The sequence below is a fragment of the Tasmannia lanceolata genome, unplaced genomic scaffold (assembly GCF_043159265.1).
Source record: "Tasmannia lanceolata isolate RefF3 unplaced genomic scaffold, GAP_Taslan_0.1 ptg000003l, whole genome shotgun sequence".
Taxonomy (NCBI): Eukaryota; Viridiplantae; Streptophyta; class Magnoliopsida; order Canellales; family Winteraceae; genus Tasmannia; species Tasmannia lanceolata.
The window spans coordinates 61,308,738-61,334,064 of NW_027518680.1; the positions used below are offsets into that span (position 1 = coordinate 61,308,738).

At 41.4% G+C, this 25,327-nt stretch overlaps 1 protein-coding gene across 3 annotated transcripts; it reads right to left on the reverse strand.

The window, feature by feature from the left end:
* Positions 1–5,456: 5,456 nt before the first annotated feature.
* LOC143858016 (cysteine-rich receptor-like protein kinase 8) lies at positions 5,457–25,327 on the reverse strand. Of its 3 annotated transcripts, XM_077368600.1 has the most exons (8): positions 24,841–25,327; positions 15,718–16,167; positions 13,436–13,555; positions 12,790–12,920; positions 11,862–12,072; positions 7,838–8,075; positions 6,149–6,299; positions 5,457–6,063 (listed from the first exon to the last, which is right to left on the reverse strand). In XM_077368600.1, exons 1-8 carry the CDS (start codon positions 25,172–25,174, stop codon positions 5,710–5,712), a joined length of 1,989 nt encoding a protein of 662 aa, XP_077224715.1. In that variant the 5' UTR covers positions 25,175–25,327; the 3' UTR covers positions 5,457–5,709. The 3 variants fall into 3 exon arrangements, with proteins under 3 accessions (XP_077224715.1, XP_077224723.1, XP_077224728.1); XM_077368608.1 differs by lacking the exon at positions 13,436–13,555; XM_077368613.1 differs by lacking the exon at positions 15,718–16,167 and having other exon boundaries at positions 24,841–25,323.

Sequence of the window (25,327 nt, forward strand, 5' to 3'; positions counted from 1 at the left end):
GGTTCATCCACACAACCTCTTACGATGGCTGGTATTGAAGAAACCTTAAAATCAAAGATCATTTGCTATAGATATTTTTTTAATTAATTCAAAATCCATGAGGGGCTCTTTGAGGGCTCCATAATGGGTTTTGTGTTTGGTTGCACAAACTTTTGGCAGCCATCGTGATTTTGAAGGAAGAGATGTCTAGTCTCAACCCAACTTGGAACTTTTAGGTCTGCAAAGAGATGGAATATCATATCTCCCTACCCCTTAGGATCTGTGAATCCATGGACTTGATAATCCTACGATGCTACCTAAAGACAAACATGTGTAGAAAAGAATAAGCACATCACACACTCCAAGATATACCCACTGAATGTTATGAAATGAAAACTTTATTAATGAATCAAACAGTTCAAAACATCAAACCACTGGCTTTCAGGACATATATGCTAATTAACAAATTTTCCTTCAAAATCCCGATGGCTGCTGAAACTTTGTGCAACCAAACACAGAACCCATTGCACAACCAACATTAGACCTAGCCTCCATACACGAATTGGGGTGGCCTATCTCGGTCACTAAGGTAGTGGACCCCAAGCCGGCAGAATGGCTGCGACATTAGTTTTGTTCACTGAACAGATCACAGTAGAACAACCTACGAACAAGAATATGGATAAGGTTGTTCTGCCAGATAGGACCCTTTATATGTCCTTAGACTTAAGGGGTCATATTGATTTATGGGCCCACTCCATGGCTTTAGGCTTTCCAATGGTGGCTCTGCTTTAAGAGTCACTTGAGGATAGTTTCAAGTAACACGGTAACCCACGAGTTCAATAGGGATGCCCAACATGGAATCCTTCACCTCCGATTAAAGAGGTGGTGTCATTTACAGTTTCAATCTCAGCATAGGCCTCTAAAATAAGTCTAGGCAGACGATTTGATAAAGCATTTATCAAAATATTTTCGAAAACAATTGTTTGTTTCTCAAAGATTTTTGCAAATACATTTGTAGGCCCAGGTCGTTAGATTGGAAGGTATACCATAAGTGATCCTAGGGGGTAGTTAATGACCACTCCCATAGGGCCCAGCCCCGTAAATGAGGATTGTATGTAGGACGCACACATATGATGTGATTATGGGTAAGAGTAATGCTAGGGAAACTGAGAGTAGGACCTAAAAGGGGACCGAACGAATTGTTTCATGCCACAACATCACTAATGACGTGAGCAATCCCTTAAGAGAAATCACCAAAATGTAAAATTTTCTTTCACACATGGCATGTTCTCATTGCAGGTCCCGTTTTTGGTGGTACTCTAGGTCTCCATATCATTTTCCTTATGGGTAATTCGATGATCGGATGTTCATCTTCGTGGTAATGTTCTAGTGAGGACCATTTACCTAAATGCGACCGTAGTGTGACTACCGAGTAAGGTCGCATTGGGATTCTTTGAATCTTGCAGGATAGATCATCGGATCCCTGTGACGATCCCACTCATAACTCGCTTGACCCTTTAAGATTCTTGGAGAATCCAGATCTTGGGTTTCATAGATTAAATGGATGGATATGATCATCTACATAAGAAGTAGAGTGGAGATACACGATGAGTATGACGGGTGCACTTGGGCATTTTTCCCCATCTGGCTTTGCGTAGAAATTAATTAATTCCTATTGGAGGAGGAACCTTTTAATTTATATTAATTAATTAGTTTAATTGATCAATTAGAAGTTTCTTATTTTGAGAGAGAAGAAAAGTTCCTTATTTACTTAAATTTAGATTTTGAAAAGAGTTTCTAAAATTCAAATTTGGCAACCCAAGTGTGTTGGGTGCACAACGAGACTTGGATGTCCAACTATGAGAGGTTTCCTAAATCAATTCAGTTTGTTTTGGAAAGAAGTTTCCTAAATCAATTGAGTTTGTTTTGGAAAGTTGATTTGTAAAAGCGAATTGTTTCTAAAAGAGTTTGATTTGAATTGGGAGTCTTTTCTACTTAGACTTTAACATAAAGAAGGAAACTAAGGAAGAGAAAGAGAGTTTGGGTGAGTGTGGACGTCCAAGGCAACTTGGACGCCCAACCCACTCATCTATATATTGGGGTTTTTGGAGAACCCTAAGCGTTACACGTTTTGCTCTCTCTCTCTCTCTCTCTCTCTCTCTCTCTCTCTCTCTCTCTCTCTCTCTCTCTCTCTTTGTTTTGTTTAATCTGTATTTGATTAGTGATTTGATGATTGGACTATCAAGAGTGGTGGCCATGTTCTTTAAAGCAATGTAGAATAATTAGCATTTTGAAAAATGTTCCTCCACAAGTTTGAGTGATCAAAGGGAGCCATCGATCCAATTTCCAAGGTGTTTCGTGTTTGAGAACCATTGAAGCCGGCAAGGAATAGATCAAGCAGAGATTACTACTTTGAGTAATGACTTCGGTATTGTTTACTTGGTCTTTGTGAATTTCAATTCAACCACCATTGATAATCTAGTAACTAGGGATGCTGTAAATCCAATTAGGGGAGAAATTTTTTCTTTTGAATCATTCCAAGGGTTTCCGCTGCTCCTTGATCTCTTAATCGGAGTGGGTTTAGCTGACAAAGGTAAATTCGAGTCCTCTTTTGGTTGCCAATATTGCATTGAACTTTCATGAGACTACCCATCATGATTCTGGCATAATTATTGCATGTAGGTGTCATTCATGTCCCTTCCTTATTACTTTCAAACCCAATTCTACAGAAGAATTTTGGTTGAAAAATCTTGGGAGTAGAGTTTTTCTCTCTTTCTATCTTTTCCCTCTCTCTCTTTCTCTCTTCATTCTCTATATTGGGTAATGACTCCCCTACTTTATTCCTTACTCTCCAAGTCAATGTCGCACTACCAAACACTACCTACCACTACTCTCCAAGGTAATTCCCGACAATTCAAATCCAATGTTTTTTTTTTGAAATGGTAATATTATAAATGATGGGAAAACAGGAGACCGAGATGGAACTCCCATATTTACAATAGAATACAAGAAGACAAAACAGTCAAAAGATACAATCAACGGCACACCACTCGTCAAGGAGGAAGATGGTCAAACCACCTAATAAGACCACTAGATACACCGCGCTTGGCAAGTGCATCCGCCTTATCATTTGCCGATCTTCTGACATGTTTATATCCGATAGAAGACCCTGAAGTTATATCACCAATCTCATCGAAAATGGAAAGAAATCTCCACGGAGGAGCCGCCCCACCGTTCAGCCAACAAATCACATTTAACGAATCCCCTTCAACAATGGTTTGATCCAACGAATCCAATGCTTGTCTCCTCAACGTTGACTTCTTATTCTACTACTCTCCGATCCTATGCCGCACATCCAAACATAGATTCTACAAATGACAGATCCTTGGGATCCCTACCAATGTGTATGCCTGGACAATGGACACAGACAGTCTGATAGATCCTTTGGATCCCTACCAATGTGTATGCGTGGACAATGGACACAGACAGTCTAATAGATCCTTTGGATCCGCCTCTAAATAGCTGAGACAAGGACAAATGCTGTGAATGTCTCATGTGGGATATAGACCCAACCCTTAATGAATTGGATGGAGCCCAAACAATGTTGAAAAAAATCTTAAAGAGCATCTCATATATATTTTGCAATAAAAAAGACTAACAAATATAAATAATTTGCTATAGTATTAAAAAGGAAATTATATGATGAATGTAAAGATCGTATGAGAAAGTACCACCCTTGATATTTGATCCAAATGAGTACGTATTTATACACCCATTCATCATATAATTTCTCGTATTAAGATACACTTCATTTTATTTTATCCATGCTAAACACGGTGATATTTTGATATATAACATCTAGGGGGCGTTTGGATACGCGGATTTTAGAATCTGGGATTATAAAATCCAGATTTTAGCTTGAAAACAGTGTTTGTATAGCTAAAATCTTGGATCAGAAAACTGTGTTTTCAAAATCCCTCTCCAAACCTGAGATTTCTAAAATTGTGATTGGAAAAAACTCCTAGTAAGCCCATATGAACACATCTCAAATCCTGAGATTTCTATAATTTGTTGGTCTTTCAGCTGCCTCTCCCTGAACACATAGTAAGCCCATATGAACACATCTCAAAACCTCCTGTCTTGGGCACTGTTCATTCAAATTTTAATCGATCAACTCATGAGCATTTCCTTCGGTCCAATGCTGCCATGTCTGCCAAAATCCCATCAATATTGTTAATTTTCCGTTTTAGATTATGCCTAAGAAATAAAATTACATTATAAATGTTAAACTATAAAAGATCTAATAACACCTTCTCCAACAGTTTAAGCTTTCGGAGTAACTGGTTGTTCGACATGATATCAGAGCAAAAGGTCCTGCGTTCAAACCTTATTGAGGGTAAAAATCCACATGTGCTACGTGTAGTCCAACCCAAAAAAGAGAGGGGCCACATGTGAGGGTGAGTGTTAATGAATAAAAGATTTAATAACACCTTCTCCAGCAGTTTAAGCTTTTGGAGTAACTGGTTTTTTCGCAATAAAGTTTCATACATACATAGGTTAGAAGATCAGGAGCTCCATCAGACTCATGGAAACCAGTGTTCTTTCGACCGGTCAAAATCTCTAAGACCAAAACGCCGAAGCTAAATACATCTGATTGAGTTGAGAATTTCCCATATATCCACTGCATGCAATCAGCAACCAAATGATGTTTCTTTCCTCTTCTTGAATCCTTTAATTATTTTTTTCCTTTTTTAGGTGAGGAGTGCCCTCATCAAAATACAGTAGTGCTGATAACATTTCCCTTGTAATGTCAAGTGCCAACATTTAGTTGCAAAATGGCTACATATTTTAACATTTGACTGACATATACACATTTGTATGTATGTATGTATGCATGCATGCATGCATGTGTTGACTTCAAAATCCATGATGGATTCTTAAATGAGAATCCATCATATCTCTCTCTCTCTCTCTCTCTCTCTCTCTCTCTCTCTCTCATATGTATCTCATAGTTTGACAAGTATGCCTCAAGCTCCATTGCTCCCATGCCTCTCACGCAATGCTCTATGCAAAGCATTCTTACCTGGCCTTGATCTCTCACGCCTATAGACATTAAACAGGAAAGAAAGGAAAAATACTAAGACTAGAAGTATTCTTACCTGGCCTTGATCTCTCACGCCTATAGACAGGAAAGAAAGGAAAAATACTAAAACTAGAAACCAAGGAGGGAAACAATAGTTTCTCAAAAGATGCTTTGTTGATTTGAAGGCATTTAACTGAAATGTTTATTTTCTTAAATGAATATTACTCAAATAATTCAATGCCTATTTATAAACCTTAACGTGGAGGAAACGTGTAGAAAGGAGGCGAAGATCACCGTCTTCAACCCTCTGAAGAATAGCATCGTCTCCCTCGATAAAAACCCTTGAATCCACTAAGGAATAAGAAGGAATCCTTGAATCCACAAGAAAAAGATAAATACTGAGCAAGAAATTTTATTAAATGAGAAAACTTGATTTCTACATACAATACACATCCATATTTATAGACTTTCAAACTCTATCTCCAATCCAACTAGGATTAGGATAAGCTCTATCTGTTATCCAACTAAGACTGTGACTCTTATATAAGAAATAGAACTAAGAAAAAAAAAGGAAAATAAGAAATCTACAGAAAATAACAAACAGTGTCCTACATCAAACCAGAACTTTTGTTTAGTACCCATTTTCCCTAACGAGGGTCTAATTCAGTAATCGACGCCTCATTCAAGGAATACGGTTTGAACTTACTATTGAAGTGATCGGAAGACTCCATTCCGTTCACTACCGAATTATTTCTTAGCACATCCGACTCCATCTGACTCCCCTCGATGAAAAATGCTGGAGGTGAAGGAATTGGCAAAGTTGAAGAGAAGCTGTTGAGCATAAGAACAACTGTTGACATTGTGGGTCTTTCGGCTGCATCTCCCTGAACACATAGTAGTCCCATAAGAACACATCTCAAAACCTCCTGTCTTATGCACTGTTCATTCAAATTTCGATCGATCAGCTTATGAGCAATTCCTTCGGTCCAATGCTGCCATGCCTGCCAAAATCCCATCAATATTGTAAATCTTCCCTTTTAGATTATACCTAAGCAATAAAATTACATTATAAAGTTTCATACATACATAGGTTAGAAGATCAATAGCTCCATCAGACTCATGGAAACCGGCGTTCTTTCGACCAGTCACAATCTCTAAGACCAAAACCCCGAAGCTAAATACATCTGATTGAGTTGAGAATTTCCCGTATACGGCGTACTCCGGTGCCATATATCCACTGCATGCAATCAGCAACCAAAATGATGTTTCTTTCCTCTTCTTGAATGCTTAGTAAGATAATTTTTAGTTTTCAATCTCATATATGGATATAATGTGGCTCTTGATAGAAGCATTCGCATACTATTTAGAATAATTTAAATTTTTTTACTTTTTGCTTATTTTTCTCAATTTTCTTTATTTTTTTCTTTTTTAGGTAAGTAAGTTGGGGTTTGGATTATTGAAAAAGAATGATAAGCATTACATTCCAAAATTTCCTTTTCCAAGTCAGTAACTACTATTTGAAACTTCTTGATCAGTGCCTGAGTTAATGTAAAACTCATTTTTCATTGATTCACCCAAGTTGACTCTTTTTTACTGTAGACAAGTTTTTGCCCAAGAACATAACTTAAAGGAAAAACACAATGAGCATGATCGGCAAATAAGTCTCATTGTGTTTGTTTATCACACTGAAAATGTTTAAAGCATATTTTAAACCTTAAAAACTCGAACTGACTCGAAAGTGGGTCGAGTCAAGTCCACTTGATTGAGTGATGACTGACTCGACTAAAAAATATCATATTTTCCTATTAGTGTACAAATTTTTTGTAAATATATTTACTATTGTTTACATTTTGATCCATAAAATGTGTAACTTGTATTGATTAAAACTATTTTGCAGTAAATAGAAGGTTGTGGGTGTTGAGGGTCCTACACTGCGTCGGAGGGCCAGGCCGACGCAACGTGCTCAATGCGAGCGACATGAAGGCCCACACATGGATCTTTCCTAGTTTAAACTAGGACCCTAATTTAGAAGTTTCTACTTTTGATTAGGAGTAATAAGCTTCTAATTTGATTTTGGAAATTGGTTTTGGATTTGTAGAAATAATAGGAAGTTAGAAATTGTGGTTTGTCATTGTTTTGGAAAGTGAGTTTCTAATATGGTTTAGAGTAAGTTTCTATTCTAATGTGATAATTAGTATTAGTTTTAATTTCTTTGGAAAGTGTAGGAAGTTAGGAAGCTAGGTTGCCTTGATCAAGGTTTTGAATTTCGGTTTTGGCTATAATTTCGGTCTTCACCGAAACTGAAATTTCGGCTGAAATCCCAAATTTTCGGTTGAAGCTAATGAAATGTCGGATTTTCTCCCGAAATTTTGGCTGAAATTCCATAAAGAAATAAAAATAATAATATTTTATTGAAATTTAGACCGAAATTTGTTTCGTTTCGGGGATTTCGGTTTCGAAACGTTTTGGTTTCCGTGTTCCGAAACTTTGGATTTTGGTCGAATTTAAAACCTTGATAGAATCTGATGAGTTTTTAAGTATATTCATTTGCAGGAAATAAGCAGACTTAAGATTATCTAAGGCTCCATTTCTTTCAAAGTAAAATAGGCGCAAGACAAATTTTACGGCCATTTTTCCACTTAAAAATGTGCGTCAAATTTGTTTTATGCCCATTTTTCGTCGAAAGAAACAGATCCCAAAGGAAAAAAAAAAAAAACTGCTTAGGTTGTATTCAAAATTCAATGTGAGAAAGAAAGGGATTGAATCTCAACTTACAATGTCCCTGCAATTCTACTGGTACTTGCATGAGTTTGGTCTCCACCAAAAAGCCTGGCCAAACCAAAGTCTGCAATTTTAGGATTCATGTCTCCATCTAACAAGATATTGCTAGTTTTCAAATCTCTATGAATAATCTTGAGTCGAGAATCTTCATGAAGATAAAGAAGCCCTCGAGCGATTCCTTCAATGATCTTGTATCGACTTTTCCAGTCCAGCAGCAAACATCTGATTGGATCTATCCAACCACATAAAATTATTAATAAAGGCTTTGTTTCTTTCGACGTAAAACAGGCGTAAAACAAAATTTATGGAAAAATGGTGGTAAAATTTATTTTACACCCACTTTATGTCGAAAGAATTGGAGCCAAATAGAGGAATAAAATGACCCATTGAAGTTGGCTTCTCAAAGATAATTCTTAAGCATCATTGAATTCTTAAAAGGAAATTTATAAGTAGATGTACAGTTAAAGCATTGTTTGGATTGCAGGAAAAACATTTCTGGCAGAAAAACATTCCCACTTTACACAATTTAGAGGAAAATGATATGGTTATCACTTATTTAGATGGATATCATAGTAAATTGAAGGTCCTTGTAAATAAAACTTGAACTGAAAATTGGTTCAAGTTTTTTTTTTAATGTATAACCAACAATGGAAAAGTAGTAATTTCTGGAAAAAAGTTTTATTCTAAAACTTTTTTAGAAAATTCCTGCAATCGAAACATGGCCTAATTAAAGCAGATCATTTCAGGTGTGCTCAACTAAGCCAGTCTGATAAAAAAAACGAAACTACTACTAACCATGTAGCCAATAGCCATTGAATCATTGTATATGCTCCAACCAACATAAAGATTGTGTAAGACTAAGGATTTTTTTTTTTTAACTCTAAAATTTTTTTAAGGGAAAACTGATATAGGTGATAAGGTTAATTATTAGTTGCTAAATACATATTGATAAAGTTTTATTGATCACTAATAGGGCCCTCTCTCATCTCCAAGCAATTAGTGCTATGGTGGGGGCAATTGGGCACGCCTCTGACATGAGTGACACGCTCACTAACTGTGCTGACCATAGGGGTGTTCATTATTCAGGTATAACCGAATTGGTTTGGTCGGTTCGGTTTGGTTTTGGTTTTTTTTTTTTGGAAATTCGGTTATTCGGTTTTGGTTATCTCAAAAAAAAATTTCGGTTAACCGAATAACCGAAATTATAATAAAAACCATTATTTTTTCAAAAAAAAGTGTTATATGGGCACTCTGTATGATGATCAAAACCGTCCATTTGATTGATCACAACTTAATTAGGTTGTGCTCAAAAAATCATTTCGATAGGATGATCCTAGCCCTCCGATCCAAACCGAGATTTTGCTTTTTCCCTCTTTTTCTCCCACTAACCGAATAACCGAATTTTTAATCGGTTTAGTTTCGGTTCGGTTTTTAGAAATTTCTGTTCGGTTATCGAAATTTGATAACTGAAATTATTTCAGTTATCAAATTTCGGTCTATTCGGTTCGGTTCGGTTATAACTGAACGAACAACCCTAGCTGACCATGTTAGTGGATTGGAATGCAGTGAAGTAGGATTCTTGGATGATTGAAAGGAAGAGTGTATCTTGGAGCTATGTTTGATCGGTATTGTACTTCTGGTCTTCTACACGTCTAGTAGGATAAGTGAAGGTTGACTCTGCAAGAGACTTATACAAGAGCAGGTCTACTACATTATGTCATTCGAAGGTATCAGAGAGGAGGTAGAGTACATGACGACATGTGAGATTACAGATGAGGCTATTTGGTTGACCAAATCGGTTGTGATATGGGCCTGAAGTGTTAGGACCCAAAAGTGAGAAAGCGTACCTCGATTCATGTGTGCAGTGGAATATCGATTGATGGATTTAAAGAATATGAATTGCCAACCTGCAGAAAGTGCCGACCACTTATGATCCACTCCCTGTTCAACCATGAGTTCGATGGTTCTCTTCCAATCTCCAATCCCAGAGATTGTACATTTTGAACCGTTACCAGGGAGTGGTGTTAGAGTGTATGCCCTAAAAGTCAATTCTAGTTGTATTGAATTTATTATTAATGAATAAATTGATTGTTTCATGACATCTATTTCGAAATTTTTGGAGTATGTGACATGCTTCTTTACATATGTTTGTCTTTAGGTAGCATCGTAGGATAGGCCATGCACATAGAGAATATATGGCAAGGAGATATGACGTTCCAGTTTTTTGCAGGCCTAGAATGTTCACGGTTGGGGTTGGGATTGGACACCTTGTACGTATACACAGCCGGCATTAGAAGGAAATTAGATAATGAGGCAATGAAATGGTGTTGCAAGGACCAAGGTTTTAAATTTCGGTTTCGCTTATAATTTCGGGATTCACTGAAACCGAAATTTCCGCCAAAATCCCTAAATTTCGGTCGAAATTTGGTACAAGTCAACAAAATCCTGGATTTTTCTCCCGAAATTTCGGCTGGTAATTTCGGCTGAAATTCCATAAAGGAATAAAATATTATTATTAAATTCCAATTTCGACCGAAATTTCTAAAATTTTGACCAAAATTTGGTACGTTTCGGGAATTTCGGTTTCAGAACATTGTGGTTTCAGTGTTGATCGGTCCGAAATTTCGAATTTTGGTCGAAATTTCAAACTATGGCAAGGACACACAAAATGCCATAAATCCCAACATGAAGTAGGGAAGCATCTTGTTGATTTGTGGCAGCTGTGTGTGATATATTATGAGAAGAATTAAGTTTGTCATGCTAGGGCTAAATATATTTATGTGAGACATCACATGATAAGTGAGTGAGCGGCAGGTAGAATTATTCACTTAAAGAAAATATATATACATATATGAGTAAACAGATCCTGAGGTGGCGCTCACAAAACATAGGGGGCCCACTTTGTTTGGATGATCCAAAGCATTCATTTGATAGACCCTCACATAGATAGGGTGCCCACAAAAAATTAGGTCCATAGGATCATCCTAACCCTTCCATTTGTGGAGGTTTAGATTTATGGAGGTTTTATCCCCATCCATTTTAACCTCCACAAATGGAAGGGTTAGGATGATCCTATGAAGTTGATTTTTGGGCACACCCTATCTATGTGAGGTCCTATCAAATGAATGCTTTGGATCATCCAAACAAAGTGGCCCCCTATGTTTTGTGAGCGCCACCTCATATAAGCCACTGCTAGCGCCACTTCAGGAACCATTTTCTTATGTATAACATATACTGAGGCAATTACAAGCATTGTTTAAACATGGCTAATATCACTAGATGTTGATATTTGGCGGCCTACCACGTAGAATGGGGTGGATGCCTACAAGAGGTATGAAGTTATGTTCTTGAGAGCGTACAATATAGTTGATCTTCATGTGACTGAAACGGACCAAGACAGAGAGTGTTGCGAAACACGTCTTGTTAACTAAATGAGATTTTTTTATGATTTTTTTTAGCTTGACTAGCTAGGATAACTATAGATTTTTTAGGAGAAACTCCCAACACATACAAGCAAAACTATGCAGTTAGCGGTTTTTGTGAGGGTTTTTCTCTTGGTTTTGTCTTATGATGAGAATATGGTGGGAGCATAAATTTTTCCCTCGGCGAAGAGAAGTGTATGATCTTGGTTTGGCTTATAGAGTAAAGGGTAACAATTAGATTATGTTTCAGGTTAATCTCATTGTAATCTTTATATCGTTGCATCCTTGCAGTGGAAGATCATGATCTCACCCATAGATGTAGGCTTTTATGCCGAACCCCATAAATATTTTCTCTGTGTGTAGTTATTTTTTTTCCTTTTTCATTTGCGTACTATTTGATTGTATTTGGTCCATCAATTTTCTACACAAGTGACCTACCACATATACTTCTTCATGCACATATTTTTCCTTGAAAGCACACACATGCACCATATAACAACTCAAAAACTAGCTTCAATCATCATGGAAGTCAATAAATCAGGGTTTTCAATGCTTGGGAAATGAGCTATATATGTAAGTTTGGAGATACTAATTACCAAATAGAAAGGTGTCAAGGCTTTTGTTTGGCATGTATTCGTAGACAAGCAGCTCTTCTTGACCTTGTAGGCAGCAACCCAACAACCTTACAAGGTTCTTGTGCTGAAGCTTCGCAACTAAAGCTACTTCGTTTCTCAACTCATCCATTCCTTGCCTATATCTTCTTAAAAGCCGTTTCACTGCTATTTCCTGCCCGTTCAATAGCTTTCCCTGGTAAAAAAAAATTAAGAAAATTTAAGTAACTTTAATTTAAGAACACAACTCCAAATCCTCCTAGTAAACAGTGTATCGCTCTTTTAAGTATGCCATGTTGCATGGATTCGGATTCACATGTCGGGATCCGACACGGATTCGAGATCTTGGGTTCGGCAAGCCCCCAAAAGTAGGATTCATGAAAAATTTGAGGATAGAGGGTCATTGCGAGTTTTGTATTAAGAGAGTCGAAGAAGGGGTTGTGCACTAGGGTTTTCATATAAAAAAAATGTTAAGAAAACACATTTAAAGAGAAAATATACAGGATTCACATTTTAAAAGAGACAACGATGAATCGGATTCATCCGAAAAAAAAAACAGAATTCGTGTGGAAAAGAGACAACGATGAATCGAATTCTCCCGAAAAAAAAAAACAGGATTAATGCGGGACACGGTTACGACAAGAATCTAGGTGTGTTCCAAGTGAATCCATGTCCGATTCGCATGTGGAGACGTGTTGACACGGATTCGGTATAGGGAGGGAAAGAATCCATGCAACATAGTAAGTATGTGATAGATTGACCTTGCTCAATCTGAGGATGATGGTTTTTCCTTAATCATATTTCAATTTTTATTTAGCATTAGTTTTGAATCCCTTCTAGATGAGTTTCTCAATACCAGTGTATCGTTCTTTTAAGTATTAATAAAAATTTTGGGTCCGCCCTGTGGCCGTACCTTGTAAACAGTTCCAAATCCTCCTTCTCCAAGCTTATTAATGTCAACGAAGTTATCTGTGGCTGCTTGGAGTGTCTCCAAATCAAATATTAGTGATTCCGTGGCATCATTATCCCCTCCAACTCGTCCGCCTAGAACACAAAACAAATTTTAAGCAAAATTATGACCTACAAAGTGATGAATTTTCCGCCCTTTTGTTGATCTTGTAACATGTTTTGCGCAGCAAAAAAAGTTGATGAAGAAGAAGAAAAAGATCGATGATGATGATGGACTATTTGGATCCAATTATAAAACCTAGCTAGTTAATTAGGCCATGTTCGGCAGCCATGAAGAATTTTTCCAGAATATTAGTTTATCTAGTGGTGGGAGATCAAGGGAGAAATTGATGAGGCATGAGTGAGAAGAGGGTGAGAAGTGGTTGAAAATCAGGGAAAAGAAAAACTCTAGTCAGAATAGAGTTTTATTGTACCTATTTTTAAGCCACTTAGCACCATCTCCTAGCTCCTCCCTTCTCAAATTCTATCCCTCCCCCTTTTTCTACCCCTCTCTCCCTACATGGAAAACTAATACTCTCTGGAAAAAAAAAGTCATGGCTGCCAAACATGGCCTATGTATGAAGAAAATACTTATATTGCAAGATATTCACCATCTTTATTGCTTGCTTTCTTTCTCCTCAATAAGAAAGTGCAAATAGTGGATGTAAGAACCAATGTGATAGCCATAAGGATGCAGATAATTTGAAGCATTCTCATTGTGCTTTTATTTCCTGCACAAACAAGAAAAAAACTCTGATTTGCAAGGGATCTTTTGATAAAAAGAGTTAATGAGTATTGAATTGTTGTTAGATAAGAAAAGCAAGTAAAAAATGTTTAAGTAAAGGAAGCACAAGAAAAAACATTTAATACGTTTAGAATTTGTCATTTACAAAATATAGTGAGGGTAAAGTTGAAAAGTTGGCCAAAAAATGTGTTTTACTAGAAGAATGGAGTTTTTGCATAAAATTAAGTTTTAAACGGACTAGTAGATGGTGATCCTACCAAACATGGTTTTTTTTAGGGATAATTACATTTACACCCCCTCTAGTTTCTGACACATCCACTTCCACCCTTATAGTTTAAAACGTGACAAATACACCCCTGTAGTTTCAATTTGTTTAAGGTTTGCCCCCTCAGCTGAAGGTTCGTCCATAGATTGAAGGGTTAGGATGCTCCGATGGAGCTGATTTTTTGGGCACACCCTATCTATGTCAGGACCCATCAAATGAACGCTTTGGATTATCCAAATAATGTGGGCCCATACCCGAATCCAAGATTCGGGTATGGGCCCGCATTATTTGGATAATCCAAAGCGTTTATTTGATGGGTCCTGACATAGATAGGGTGTGCCCAAAAAATCAGCTCCATCAGATCATCCTAACCCTTCAATCTATGGGCGAACCTTCAGCTGAGGGGGCAAACCTTAAACAAATTGAATCTCCTCAATCTCTATTGACTCGAGACATAAAAAAGGGTAGCGCAAGGCTACTCGAGTCGAGTGTGGTAGGGAATTGAGCGATTAACGAAGTGTGTATTTGTCACGTTTTAAACTATAGGGGTGGAAGTGGATGTGTAAATGTAATTATCCATTTTTTTAATAACAAAAAAAGGGAAATGATCTTAGCTCTCCACTAGTTTGATATGTGGGAAAGCTTCTTGAGTTCCCAAAAAGCTCTGACAATGGCAATTAAACACTAAAAGACAAGAAGCTTTCGCCACATATCAAACTTTTTTTTGGTAGGTAAGCTAGGATTTGGCGTGGACCCGTACCGGTTTATTTGAATAATAAAGATAGTACAATCAACTCACAAATACTAACCTTATCACAAGAATAGGGAAACAGACCAAGTGTACAACGAAAAGACACTATCTGAGGATCGAACGGAGGCACGAAGAATCTCGAAAACTCTCCACATATCAAACTTGTAGAGTGCTAAAATCATTTCCCAAAAACAAATGCCATTTAAAACTAAGTTTTGCTAGCTATGGTTGGGAGAGAGCTATTTCTGGAATATTTTAAATCTTAGCTCTGCCCTGAGATTTCAATACTCGTCCATTAAATTTGCTATCATCATCACTCCAAGGATAGCTACTCTTGTGCTGGAAACAAATACAACACCACCAACCCCACGACGAACCCCCCCCCCCCCCCCCCCCCCGGGCCCATTCCAACATTTCCATAATCTAATTCTATTCGGGCAGAATCAGAATAGGGTGCCGATTCTAGTGCTTAATTCCGGAAATCCAAATGCTCACTATAAAAGTTTCTACTGTAAGAGTGCCATTATTTATTTCCACACTCATCCCCACTTTGCTAGGCAATTTTGTGTAAAAGCCAAATCCCAGCTCATTTTTGCAGTAGAGAAGCTCAAATTTTGTCTTATTCGTTTAATTCGTCTGCTCTCTCATGCAGTAGTGAGCCACGAAATGGCTTTCGGCAAAATTGCCTAGAAAATCACTTATTAGGCACTTCTCTCTAATTAGTTGATGATTTTGTTTTCAGGGAATAGATAGGAGTGCAACTAGCGTCGGGTTGGGTTGGGTTGAGGCCAACCCTAACCCAACCTAACCTGTGCCTTGGGCTGAGGATGATTAACCCTAATCCAACCCGCCTCTAAATCTCTCAACCCTAACCCAACCCATCTAATGAAATCGGGATGGATTCAGGTAGGGCCAAATAGAAAAATACAATATAACCCAAAGAAAATAAAGATAAAATTAGAGGTCAGGTTCGGGTCGGATTGCCAGGGCCTCAATCCTAACCCAACCCTAAATTAAATTGGGTTGGCTTTTCCCAACCCAACCCGAGCCAAAATCGGGTTGAACCTGACCCGAATTGCACCCCTAGGAATAGAACAACCTTTCATGATTCCAGAAAAGGAAAAACAATTACCGGTTGCATCCGAATGGTCCGATTGGTCGCCAGACCATGAAGGAAGAGGAGCTGTCGCCGGGAAAAATGGCTCCGACTCGAACCTTAAATAACAACACTCGCTATAAACCCGCCCACCAATCCTTTGATTGCAGCAAAGTGGAATGTCACTGATCCCCATTTGCAAGCAAGAGTAACAGTCGTTGTCCGATAAATCTCTCCGGCATTCCATCAAACCATAAATCTTGGCAAAATCTGTCAAACTTACCATACCTGTTGCAATCTTCCATGTATCAAAACAAGCCTTAGCCGAAAGATTTTGCATCAGAGCTCCCAACTTCTGATTAAAAACATCTGGGTTTGACGCATTGTGAGTATTGAAAAGCGAATTCCTGGGAAAACCTCGGAGTCTGGAGAAGAAAGGCTGGTCTGAGTAACGTAAGAGACAGGCGGCCAATTGAATTGCTGCACCTGTTGAAGAATAGATGATTAAATAACACAACTCTCAGCTTAAGCTTGTGGAGTAATTGTTGTTTCACATGGTATAAGAGATATTTCAAAACACTAGATTTTATATGATGTGTGGCCATATAAACTCGTACGGTAGGTATGATCCATACAGTCCATTTGTTGGTGTTGTGGGTAAACCCAGACTACCAACTGCATGCAGACACGTGGCCACACCTACGAAGGCAGGACAAACCCACTCGGCTGCGTCATCTAAGCAAAACAATGAGTCGAACTGCCGACAGGGCAGAAGGTAACGCAGGCGGAAGCATGCGGAAAGGCGAAGAACACCGTCTTCAACTCGTAGAAGAAGAACACCGCCTTCTTTAATGAAAGACACTCTTGAATCCGCAAGAGAAAATAAGAACTTAAATTTTTATTCAATTTCAAGATGACTCATACAAGATTTCCGCAGTTGTGTCTGATTCTTTCTGAGAGTCGGCACCGATTCTGGAGAGTTGTATGAATGGCTTATTTGTTGGGACGGTTGGGTCGGTACCTTTAGTACCTTATATGAGTTTATATCGGCCAGGTTATGCGTTAGGGAATGGTTGTTAGGGTCGGTACTGGGTATACCGATTTTACCCCTAACATAGTAACATACTACACTCTACTTTCTTGTCCCGTTTTGCGGGTCAAGGAAGTAGTTGAGCTTTTGAGAGGTAGCCAGGTACTTACTTATTTGTATTGACTGCCTGATGATGATGGAGTTGAAGCGTCCTTGGCGGGAACTCGGAATAAATTTGAAGCGTCGTGTCACTTGATGGGTTGTAGATTCCCGATGGGATGGTTCGAAATGAGGTGCGCTTCCCCATTGGTCTTCACTCATTTTTCTCGCCGTGGATTTCGAAAATCGACGAAATCATTAAACTCTCGCCTGGTTTTTCCGCTACATGGTTTCAAAAACTGGCAGGATCATTAAATCCCGCCTAGTTTTCCCGCCTCGTACGTGGTGATAAGAGGTGGGGGAAAAGCCATTTCTTTGCCATTTATTTTCCCTTCTCCCCTTCTCCTTTTCGTCCCTCTTTCTTCATCTCGCCGGTGATGTCTCAAGCAAGGTATTGGAAACCAACCGGCGGTAGACATTCCGGTGGTGGAGGTGAACTCCCTGTCGGAGGAGGAAAGGGGGCATTATGATTATGCTGGAGAATCAGTGGCTAGGCGGACAAGAGGAGCTCATAAGGGAAAGAAGGTGATGACGGTGAGAACTGGTTCGCCGGACATGGTAGTTCTAGTTGCAATGATTCCGGCAATGGCACCACCGGCGGTTGAAGGAGAGAAGAGGGGGCACGGATCTCGGGGTGATAAGAAGTATAAAGTCAAACCCAAAGACCATCAGGATTCTCCGGTTCCCGGGGGTGCCGTTCCTCCTGAAGGAATCCCTAGTTTCGCCGCCAATTTCAAGCAGTCCCTGAAGCACGTGAAGGAGATGGGGTATGGTGTGGCCAACCAGCTCCTCCAAATGGGGGCGGAGGTTCTCCGTCTTCGAGCAAGGGTAGAGGAACTGGAGGAGGAGAATGGTGTTTTGAAGACCCAGCTGCAAGGAGAATCTGAAGATGGAGTGAGGGTCGGTGCCGCAACTCATAGTCCAGAGGCTTTTCCTGAGGAAGATCGTTTGGAGGATCCGATCGGGTGATTATGCCATCGTTATCAGCCAAAATCCTGATAACGGCACTACAAGGATCAAGCTTCCTTCAGAGCAAAGAAGATTTTGCCAAGTGGGTGTCGTGGCATGATGGAGCAAGATGGCGATGGGAAGATCCGATATTTCTGTAGCTCGGTGGAGATTTTGATCTTCTTTTATCTTTCATAAATGATTGTAGCTCGGTGGAGCCTTAGTTGTGCAGATCTTTCTTTCTTTCTTTTTTTTGTAATTGGCCTAGAAGCCCTCCTTTTGTAAAGCTTCTTCCATATGTAAATAAATAACAAAAAAAAACTTTTTGTAACTCATGTTGTCTTTGTAGCAACTCTTACATTGGTCTGTACCGAGTGATGTGAGGACTTTGATGTACTTGCATATTTGTAGGACGGCGAGCAATGCGAGTGTTTAGATCGATTGTTCTCTCTATGTGCTTCTTGTTTGTTAGTCGGTGCCAGGTCCTGGATGCCTCTTGTATGACCTCTGTAATGCGTCGTGTGGGGAACATCGGTACAGCGTAAGCAAAGTGTTCATGGTGATTTTTTCGAATGTTTTTTACCGACCGTCGGTACTGAGGGAAATTTTGCCTTGTAGATTGCTGGGTGCAGATTGACGTGTCATCCGGAGGTCTTTCGAAAGGACATGTAGGAGACTTGTGACGCTTCGATCCCAGCGTAACGGCGGTTTGGTGCTTTGAGTCATGATGATGAAACGGCGCATTTATGGTTCCAACAAACATGCGTGAGTGAAGGGGTGTCACACGGCAGTTCATGTCAGTGAGACATGACCTTTTGGTTTCCTGCCCAAAGGTCTATAAAAGCCCTTCACTCCCTCTCGTTCCCTTTACTTTCCTCTCTCCTTCTCTTTCTTTTTTCCGATGAGATTTTTAGGGTTTTCCGGCGAAACTCCTCCTTCGCCGTTCGTTCTTAACATCTTTTTCTCCACTTTCTTCCTTTCACCGGCTCTTTTAAAGTTGTTTTCTGCTTGAAGGGTTTTATTCGTCACCGGCAGAAGTTTTTTCTTTTTCCGGCGAGGTTTCTAGCCTATTTCCTTTGCTGGTTCGTCTTCTCCGGCGGCATTGCCGGCAAATCCTCGTTTGTTCCGGTGCGTTTTTCTTCCACAATCTTGTATTTCCTTTCGTTGCTTCTTTTTTTCCAATATGTCTGAGGATACCAATTCCCAAAACCCGTCTGAAGAATCTGTTAGGATAGCAGAGTCATCCTCCTCCCCAAATATTCCACTGGAGGAAGAGGAGGCCAAAAGTGTCCCAGTACCGCCTTTCGGGAAGAGGTGTAATGTAAGGGCAAAAAAGGATGAGGAGGCCGTCCCTGTCCCGAAGAAAGCAGGGTCTGCTAGGAAAAAGTCAATGACGTCCCGAAAGAAGAAGGTACCAACTCCCAAGGTTGTCCAAGGGGAGGCGGTGAGTTGGGCGCCACGCCTCCTCACAAACCGCTTGAGGCAGCAGAATCGGTACCGAGCGATCCCCCGGTGATAGCAGCTTTGACGATGGATAAGAGTGATTCAAGCTTGCAACCAATGGAAGTTCAAGCTAGGCATCTCGCGCAGGAATCGGCTGATCTTCACGAGCCTGATGTGCCTCATGGAATAGCGTTTCATCCGGAAGAGGCCGTGGAATCGAATGGAGTTCTTAAGCCTTCCGACCTTGCACGAATCAGGGACAAGTATCACATTCCTGAGGAGTATCATATCCGGCTCCCAACTTCTGATGAACGATTTTGCTGCAATTCGGTAGAGGGAGAGACTGCTTTTTATTAGGAGGTCATAGAGGCCGGTATTCGGTTTCCTCTTTCGGAGATTATGATATCATTTCTAGACTTTTTTGGGTTGGTTCCGACCCAAGTTTATCCGAACGGGTGGAGAGGTCTCTTGGCTTACATGGCAAAGAGCAAGATGGTAAAGGTCCCGATGTCCCATGATGTCATCCGCAAGTGCTTCGTTATTCGACAGACGGCGAATGCTTCTTCAAGGTCGGATATGTGGTTTCGAGCTTCGAGACTTTTCACAATCATGTTGTCAACATATACTTCCATATTCCTTCCGATCTGCTCGACAAAAATTTTGTGACTAGGCGTTGGTACGTGGCGTCCGCGTTTTTAAGGCCGAAAGGCATGACCTTGTAACAGAACAATCCTTGGTCGATAACAAAGGAAGTCTTCAGAACATCGAGGCCGTACATTTGAATTTGGTTGTAGCAGGAGAAGGCGTCCATGAAACTCAGCATTTCGTGCCCGGCGGTGACATCGATAAGGTGGTCGATCCTCAGGACGCGGGTAACAATCCTTTGGGCACGCGTTATTGAGGTCAGTGAAATCAATACAGATTCTCCATTTTCTGTTAGATTTCTTGACCATTACAACATTAGCAAGCCATTGTGGGTAATGGATCTCTCTGATGAATCCGACGCTAAGGAGTTTGTATACTTCCTCGTTGATGTGCTTCTGCCTTTCCGTGGCGAAGTTATGCTTCTTCTGTTTGATCGGCTTTGAGTTCGGGTCTACATTCAACTTGTAAACCGCTACGTCAGAGGGGATTCCTTGCATATTTGAAGCAGACCAAGCGAAGACATCCGAATTAGTTTTCAAAAACTCGACAAGGTCGGCCCTGGGCTTACCTGAGAGGAGGGAACCTATTTGGACTGTTTGTTCCTTGGACCCCAGAAAAGGGGGAATCTTTGTGAGTTCCTCGACCGGCTCCCCTCGCGTCACCTCGATTCGTCAGGACCTCCGATGGAGAACATTCCTTTGGCAGCTTTCTTCTTCTTCAACAGGGTGGCGTAGCACACGCGGGCCTTTTCTTGGTCGCCCTTGACTTCCCCGACTCCGTGCTTCGTGGGAAAGTTTACCTTTAAGTGGGAAGTGGATACCACTTCCCCCAGTTCATTCAGTGCCGGCCTACCAATGATCCCGTTGTAGGTCGAAGGTACACGAACCACTAAGAAGGTTTGCATGATAGTTCGTTGGACGGGGTAGGTCCCAAATGTTACGGGTAGCTTGATCTTTCCCCGCACCTTGATTTCCCCTCTGAAGAATCCAAAGATGGACCAGTCGACCGGCTCCAGACGATCCTTGTCAATATGCATCTCATCGAAGGCGTTCTGGTGGAGAATGTTGACGAAGCTTCCGGTATCTAACAGAATTCAGCTTACGTTGAAGTTGGCAATAGCCAGTTGGACTACAACAGCGTCATCGTGAGGTCGTTCTATCTTCCTGTAATCCTCCTCTGTCCCGTGTAGAGGGCGCATCCTTCTTCGGTTGGTCCTCCAAAGATGAGGTCATCGTAGATGGTATCAATATTTCCGCGCTATTTTGGGCGCTTCGGCCTCCTGATCCTGTGTTCTCTGGTGACTGCTTTCTGCCTTGTGGCGGCGGTCGGGAGAGCGACGCTCGCCCGAGGGTCGGTGAACCTCTGATTTAGGTTGTTGCTGATTTCTCGGCTAGTTTTGGAGATATCTGTCGATCCGACCGAGTCCCACAAGTCTTTATATCTCATTCTTGAGTTGATAGCAGCTATCCGTAGTGTGGCCGTGGTCTTGACGATAGTGACAATATTTTCCGGAGTTCTTCTTCTTTCCTGTATTCCTCATTCTTTCGGGCCAGCGTATGGGTTCTCTGTCTCGGATTTCATACAAGATGTTGGACACTGTCATGTTCAACAGGGTGTAGTTAACTTTTTTCAAACGAAGGAATCGGAGCTCGATGACTCGGTCGGTCATTATGTCGTGCCTGCTTGAGACATGGTCCTGTCCTAGAGTCGTCTTTCCGTTTTTCTCCTCCCCGAGCGATCTCCGACTCCCTTTCCATGGAAAACGACTCCTTGTTGTTAATGTATCGATCTGCGGTAGCCATGAGTTCTTGAAGGTCGCAGGGGGGATTGACATTCAAGGAGACTTTCATGTCGCGGTCCCGAATGGCATGGCGAAGAGCGGCGCTGACCATGTCGAAGTTGGGCTCCTTGATTTGGTGAAGTTCCGAAAGAAACCAGCTAATGAATTTCCGGAGGGTTTCATCTCGCCCTTGCCTTAGAGCCAAGAGAGTGTCGGCGGGCTTCTGTCAGGGCCGACTATTCACAAAGTAGGTGGCAAATTCTTTCCCAAGTTCATGAAACGTCTCGATGGAGTTGGGCTTCAATCGGCTGTACCAGTTGCTTGCGTCCTTCTTTAAATATGAGGAAAAGGCCTTGCACATTGTGGCATCTGAAGCATTTCTGAGTACCATTTCTCGCCGATAAGTTCGGAGGAACTCCAAAGGGTCGGTTGCTCCGTCATACAAATCAAGGTGGGGCATGTCGAAGTTCGTCGCAATGTCTGCATTGGCGATCCTCGGAACAAATGGGGAGGCAGCCTCGCTGTCCCATTCCGCTAGGAGGTCTGGGTCGCATGATCCTTTCATCTGTTGCTGGAGTTCCTTTATCTAATGCTGGAGATCGGCGACGATAGTGGAGTTTTCTCTTGGGATATCGTCCCTAGTCGAGCTTTTTTCAGCGGGGGGAGGCATTTGGGGAGCGAAATTCGCAAGTGTTAGCTCCGCTACCGGGTCATCGCGCCTCTATTGGCGATTCGTTTGGGGTGATTTGGCGGTGGGCAGGTGATCGACGCGGATCCTTGTCGATGATGGAGGGTAGGGGTGTAAACGAGCCGAGCCGAGCCGAGCTTGGCCAGGCTCGGCTCGGCTTGGCTCATTAAGCTCAAAAGCTCGGCTCGGGCTCGGCTCGGCTCGGTCAGGCTCGCGAGCCTTACCGAGCTTGGGTTATATTAAGTTCACACCCCTCATCTTCCCCGAACAGCCCCATATAGTGTAATTTGACTACTTTTTTTACACTATGGGGCGTGGTTCAAGTAACAAATTGGGTTCCTAAAATGAAGTGACATATTTTGCCTCTCCCTTTCACTTCCTAAAATGGGGTTCCTTAAATATATTAAATTCTTAACGAGCCTTAACGAGCCGAGCCGAGCCTGGCCTAAATCGGGCTCGGCTCGTTAAGCTTAACGAGCCGGCTCGGCTCGGCTCGTTAAGGATTCGAGCCGAGCTCGAGCGAGCTTCCGAGCCCGAGCCAAAATTGACACCCATAATGGAGGGATCTCCGATTCCGGGAGTTTCGCCCCTCGGAGGATCCCCTTTCTTCCGCAACATCGACGGGAGAAACTTCTTCAACGGACGAAACCACAGGTGGAGGTGGAGCCGCCGGTTGGGAAGGAAGCCTTTACAGTACTTGTTGGAGAGCGTTAGCGACATCTCCAAGCTGTTGAGTGAACTGGTTAAGAGCAGTCATGGTGACTGGAATCTCGCCGGAAACACCCATTTTTCTTACTTCTATTGGTTGGTCTTGGTTCCACTGACTTGTCTGGCTTCTCGTCGCTATTCTATCGTTAGGTTGAGAGGGAGCTTTCGAAGCTTTAGATTTTGGCATCGAGGTCCCACGAATGGCGCCAATCTGATGGTGCCCAAAATCCGACTGCACATACTAGCTCGGTTGAGCTTGTGATCTTGTGCTCACAGAAAAAGCGTCTGTGGGCCCAGAGTTGTGGCTCCGGGCGGCCACTTCAACACTCAAGTCAGAGATGGGCAACACAAACAATGGACGATGAATGAGAGGAGGGCCAAGACAAGTTACCAGACCAGTGGAGGAGAATTGGATTCGATGCCCTTGCTTGAGTGTGTAGACGCCCTTTTATAGGGGAGGAGACCCACGATGCTCATGGGGCCAATCGTGCCTTTGATTTTGTCCACGTGGGCGTGATGGGCGATGGTTACAATCATGGAGGCGTGATTCCCTGGAATTCTAGGCGGAGAGCGTGGTGGTCTTGCACATTATGGAAATCTCCAATGGAAATGAATTTTTGGGGCACAACCTATTTACATTGTGACCCAACAAATGGACGGGTTGGATCATCCTATGGAGTGGGCTATACCGTACTTTTTTTGAAAAAAGAGGTTTATACGGCCACACATCATATAAAATCTTTCAAAACACTACTCATTGATAATAAAAATTCACATGTACGGCCAACCCAAAAGAGGGGCTCCACACGTGAGTGCAACTTGGGTAAGGTTTTACTCGACCCTCATCAATCCGACCCGAAAATAACATGGGTCGGGTTTAGAAATCATGGGTCTTGGGTAGGGTCGGGTTTTAATTGGAAAACCCGACTCAATCTTGGGTACGGGCGGGTTTAAAGAAAAAAAACCCGAAACCCGACCCAATTCACATGGGTGTACTGTGAGTCTGTGACTTTCTTGAATATCTCTTGGATAAGATAGAAAATTATTTTCCAATATATTGATACAATTATTTCCATTGAGGTGACATGTCTGTAATGTGAAAATATAGTGTCCATCTTATATTTATACACTTGATGACATAAATTTAGAGAACTTTGGTGTGAAGATTTGATTTTTTTCTACAATCTTTAAAATTAGTCACTATACCACGCTAAAAAATGAAAACTCGATCCGACCCAACCCGACCCAAGAAACTATCTCGGGCAGGGTCGGTTTTACGAATCTCAGACTTTCCGGTGAAAAATTAGACCCGACCCAACCCTAGATAATTCTCAGGTAGGGTAGGGTAGGGTAGGGTTTTGGAAAACCCGACCCACCCGACCCGAAATGTGAGGGGGGGGGGGGGGGGGGGTGGGGGGCGGCGTTGAGGTACAAATGATGAAATAACAGCAGAGAAATTACATGATGGGCAGCCGTTCGTATTTTCAAAAAGTACCGTGCGGCACACTCCACAGGATGATCCAAATCGTCCATTAGTTGAACCACACGTAATTAGGTTGTACCCAAAAATCATTTCTATAGGATGATCCTAACCCTTCAATACTGATAAGATCGAGGATCATCCTGTGGAAATGAAATGATTTATTGGGGCACAACCTATTTTTCTATTGGCCTAACAGATGGACGGTTTGGATCATCCTATGGGCGTTATACCCTTAACTTCTTAAGCTTTTGGAGTAAGTGGTTGTTTCACAGCACCTTTTCGGTTTGGACAGCGACGGATGATCTCTGAGCTGGAAGTGTTGAGACAGGTCTGACAGTCGTCAGCAGAGGCACGACCGGTGCATTGAGCGAGGCCGTAGAGAAGGTTCGGGTTCTCGCCGGAGGTGGTGTTGTAGAAGCCGAGAAGAGGTGTTTTAGTGGTTAGAGAAAGGAGGAGGTGGTTAAGATTGGTCTCGAATTGGCTGCCTGAAGTGTAATTGCCGGAGTCACAGTTGTCTATGTAGGTGAAGACTTGGGCTTTGATGAAGAGGTGTTGGAAGAGTAATAGTAATAGGAAAGTTTGGAAGAGTAACTGAATGGGTTGCTTCATTATTTACTACAGAAGAACAGGTTCAAATATTGCCTGCATTGGCTCACAAAGGCTCAGAGAAGAAGAAGAAGAGTAGCCAATTCAATTGGGTCTTGCTATCAGAGTTCTTCATTATTTAACAAGAGAAAACCATCTACCCCTTGATTTTTAATC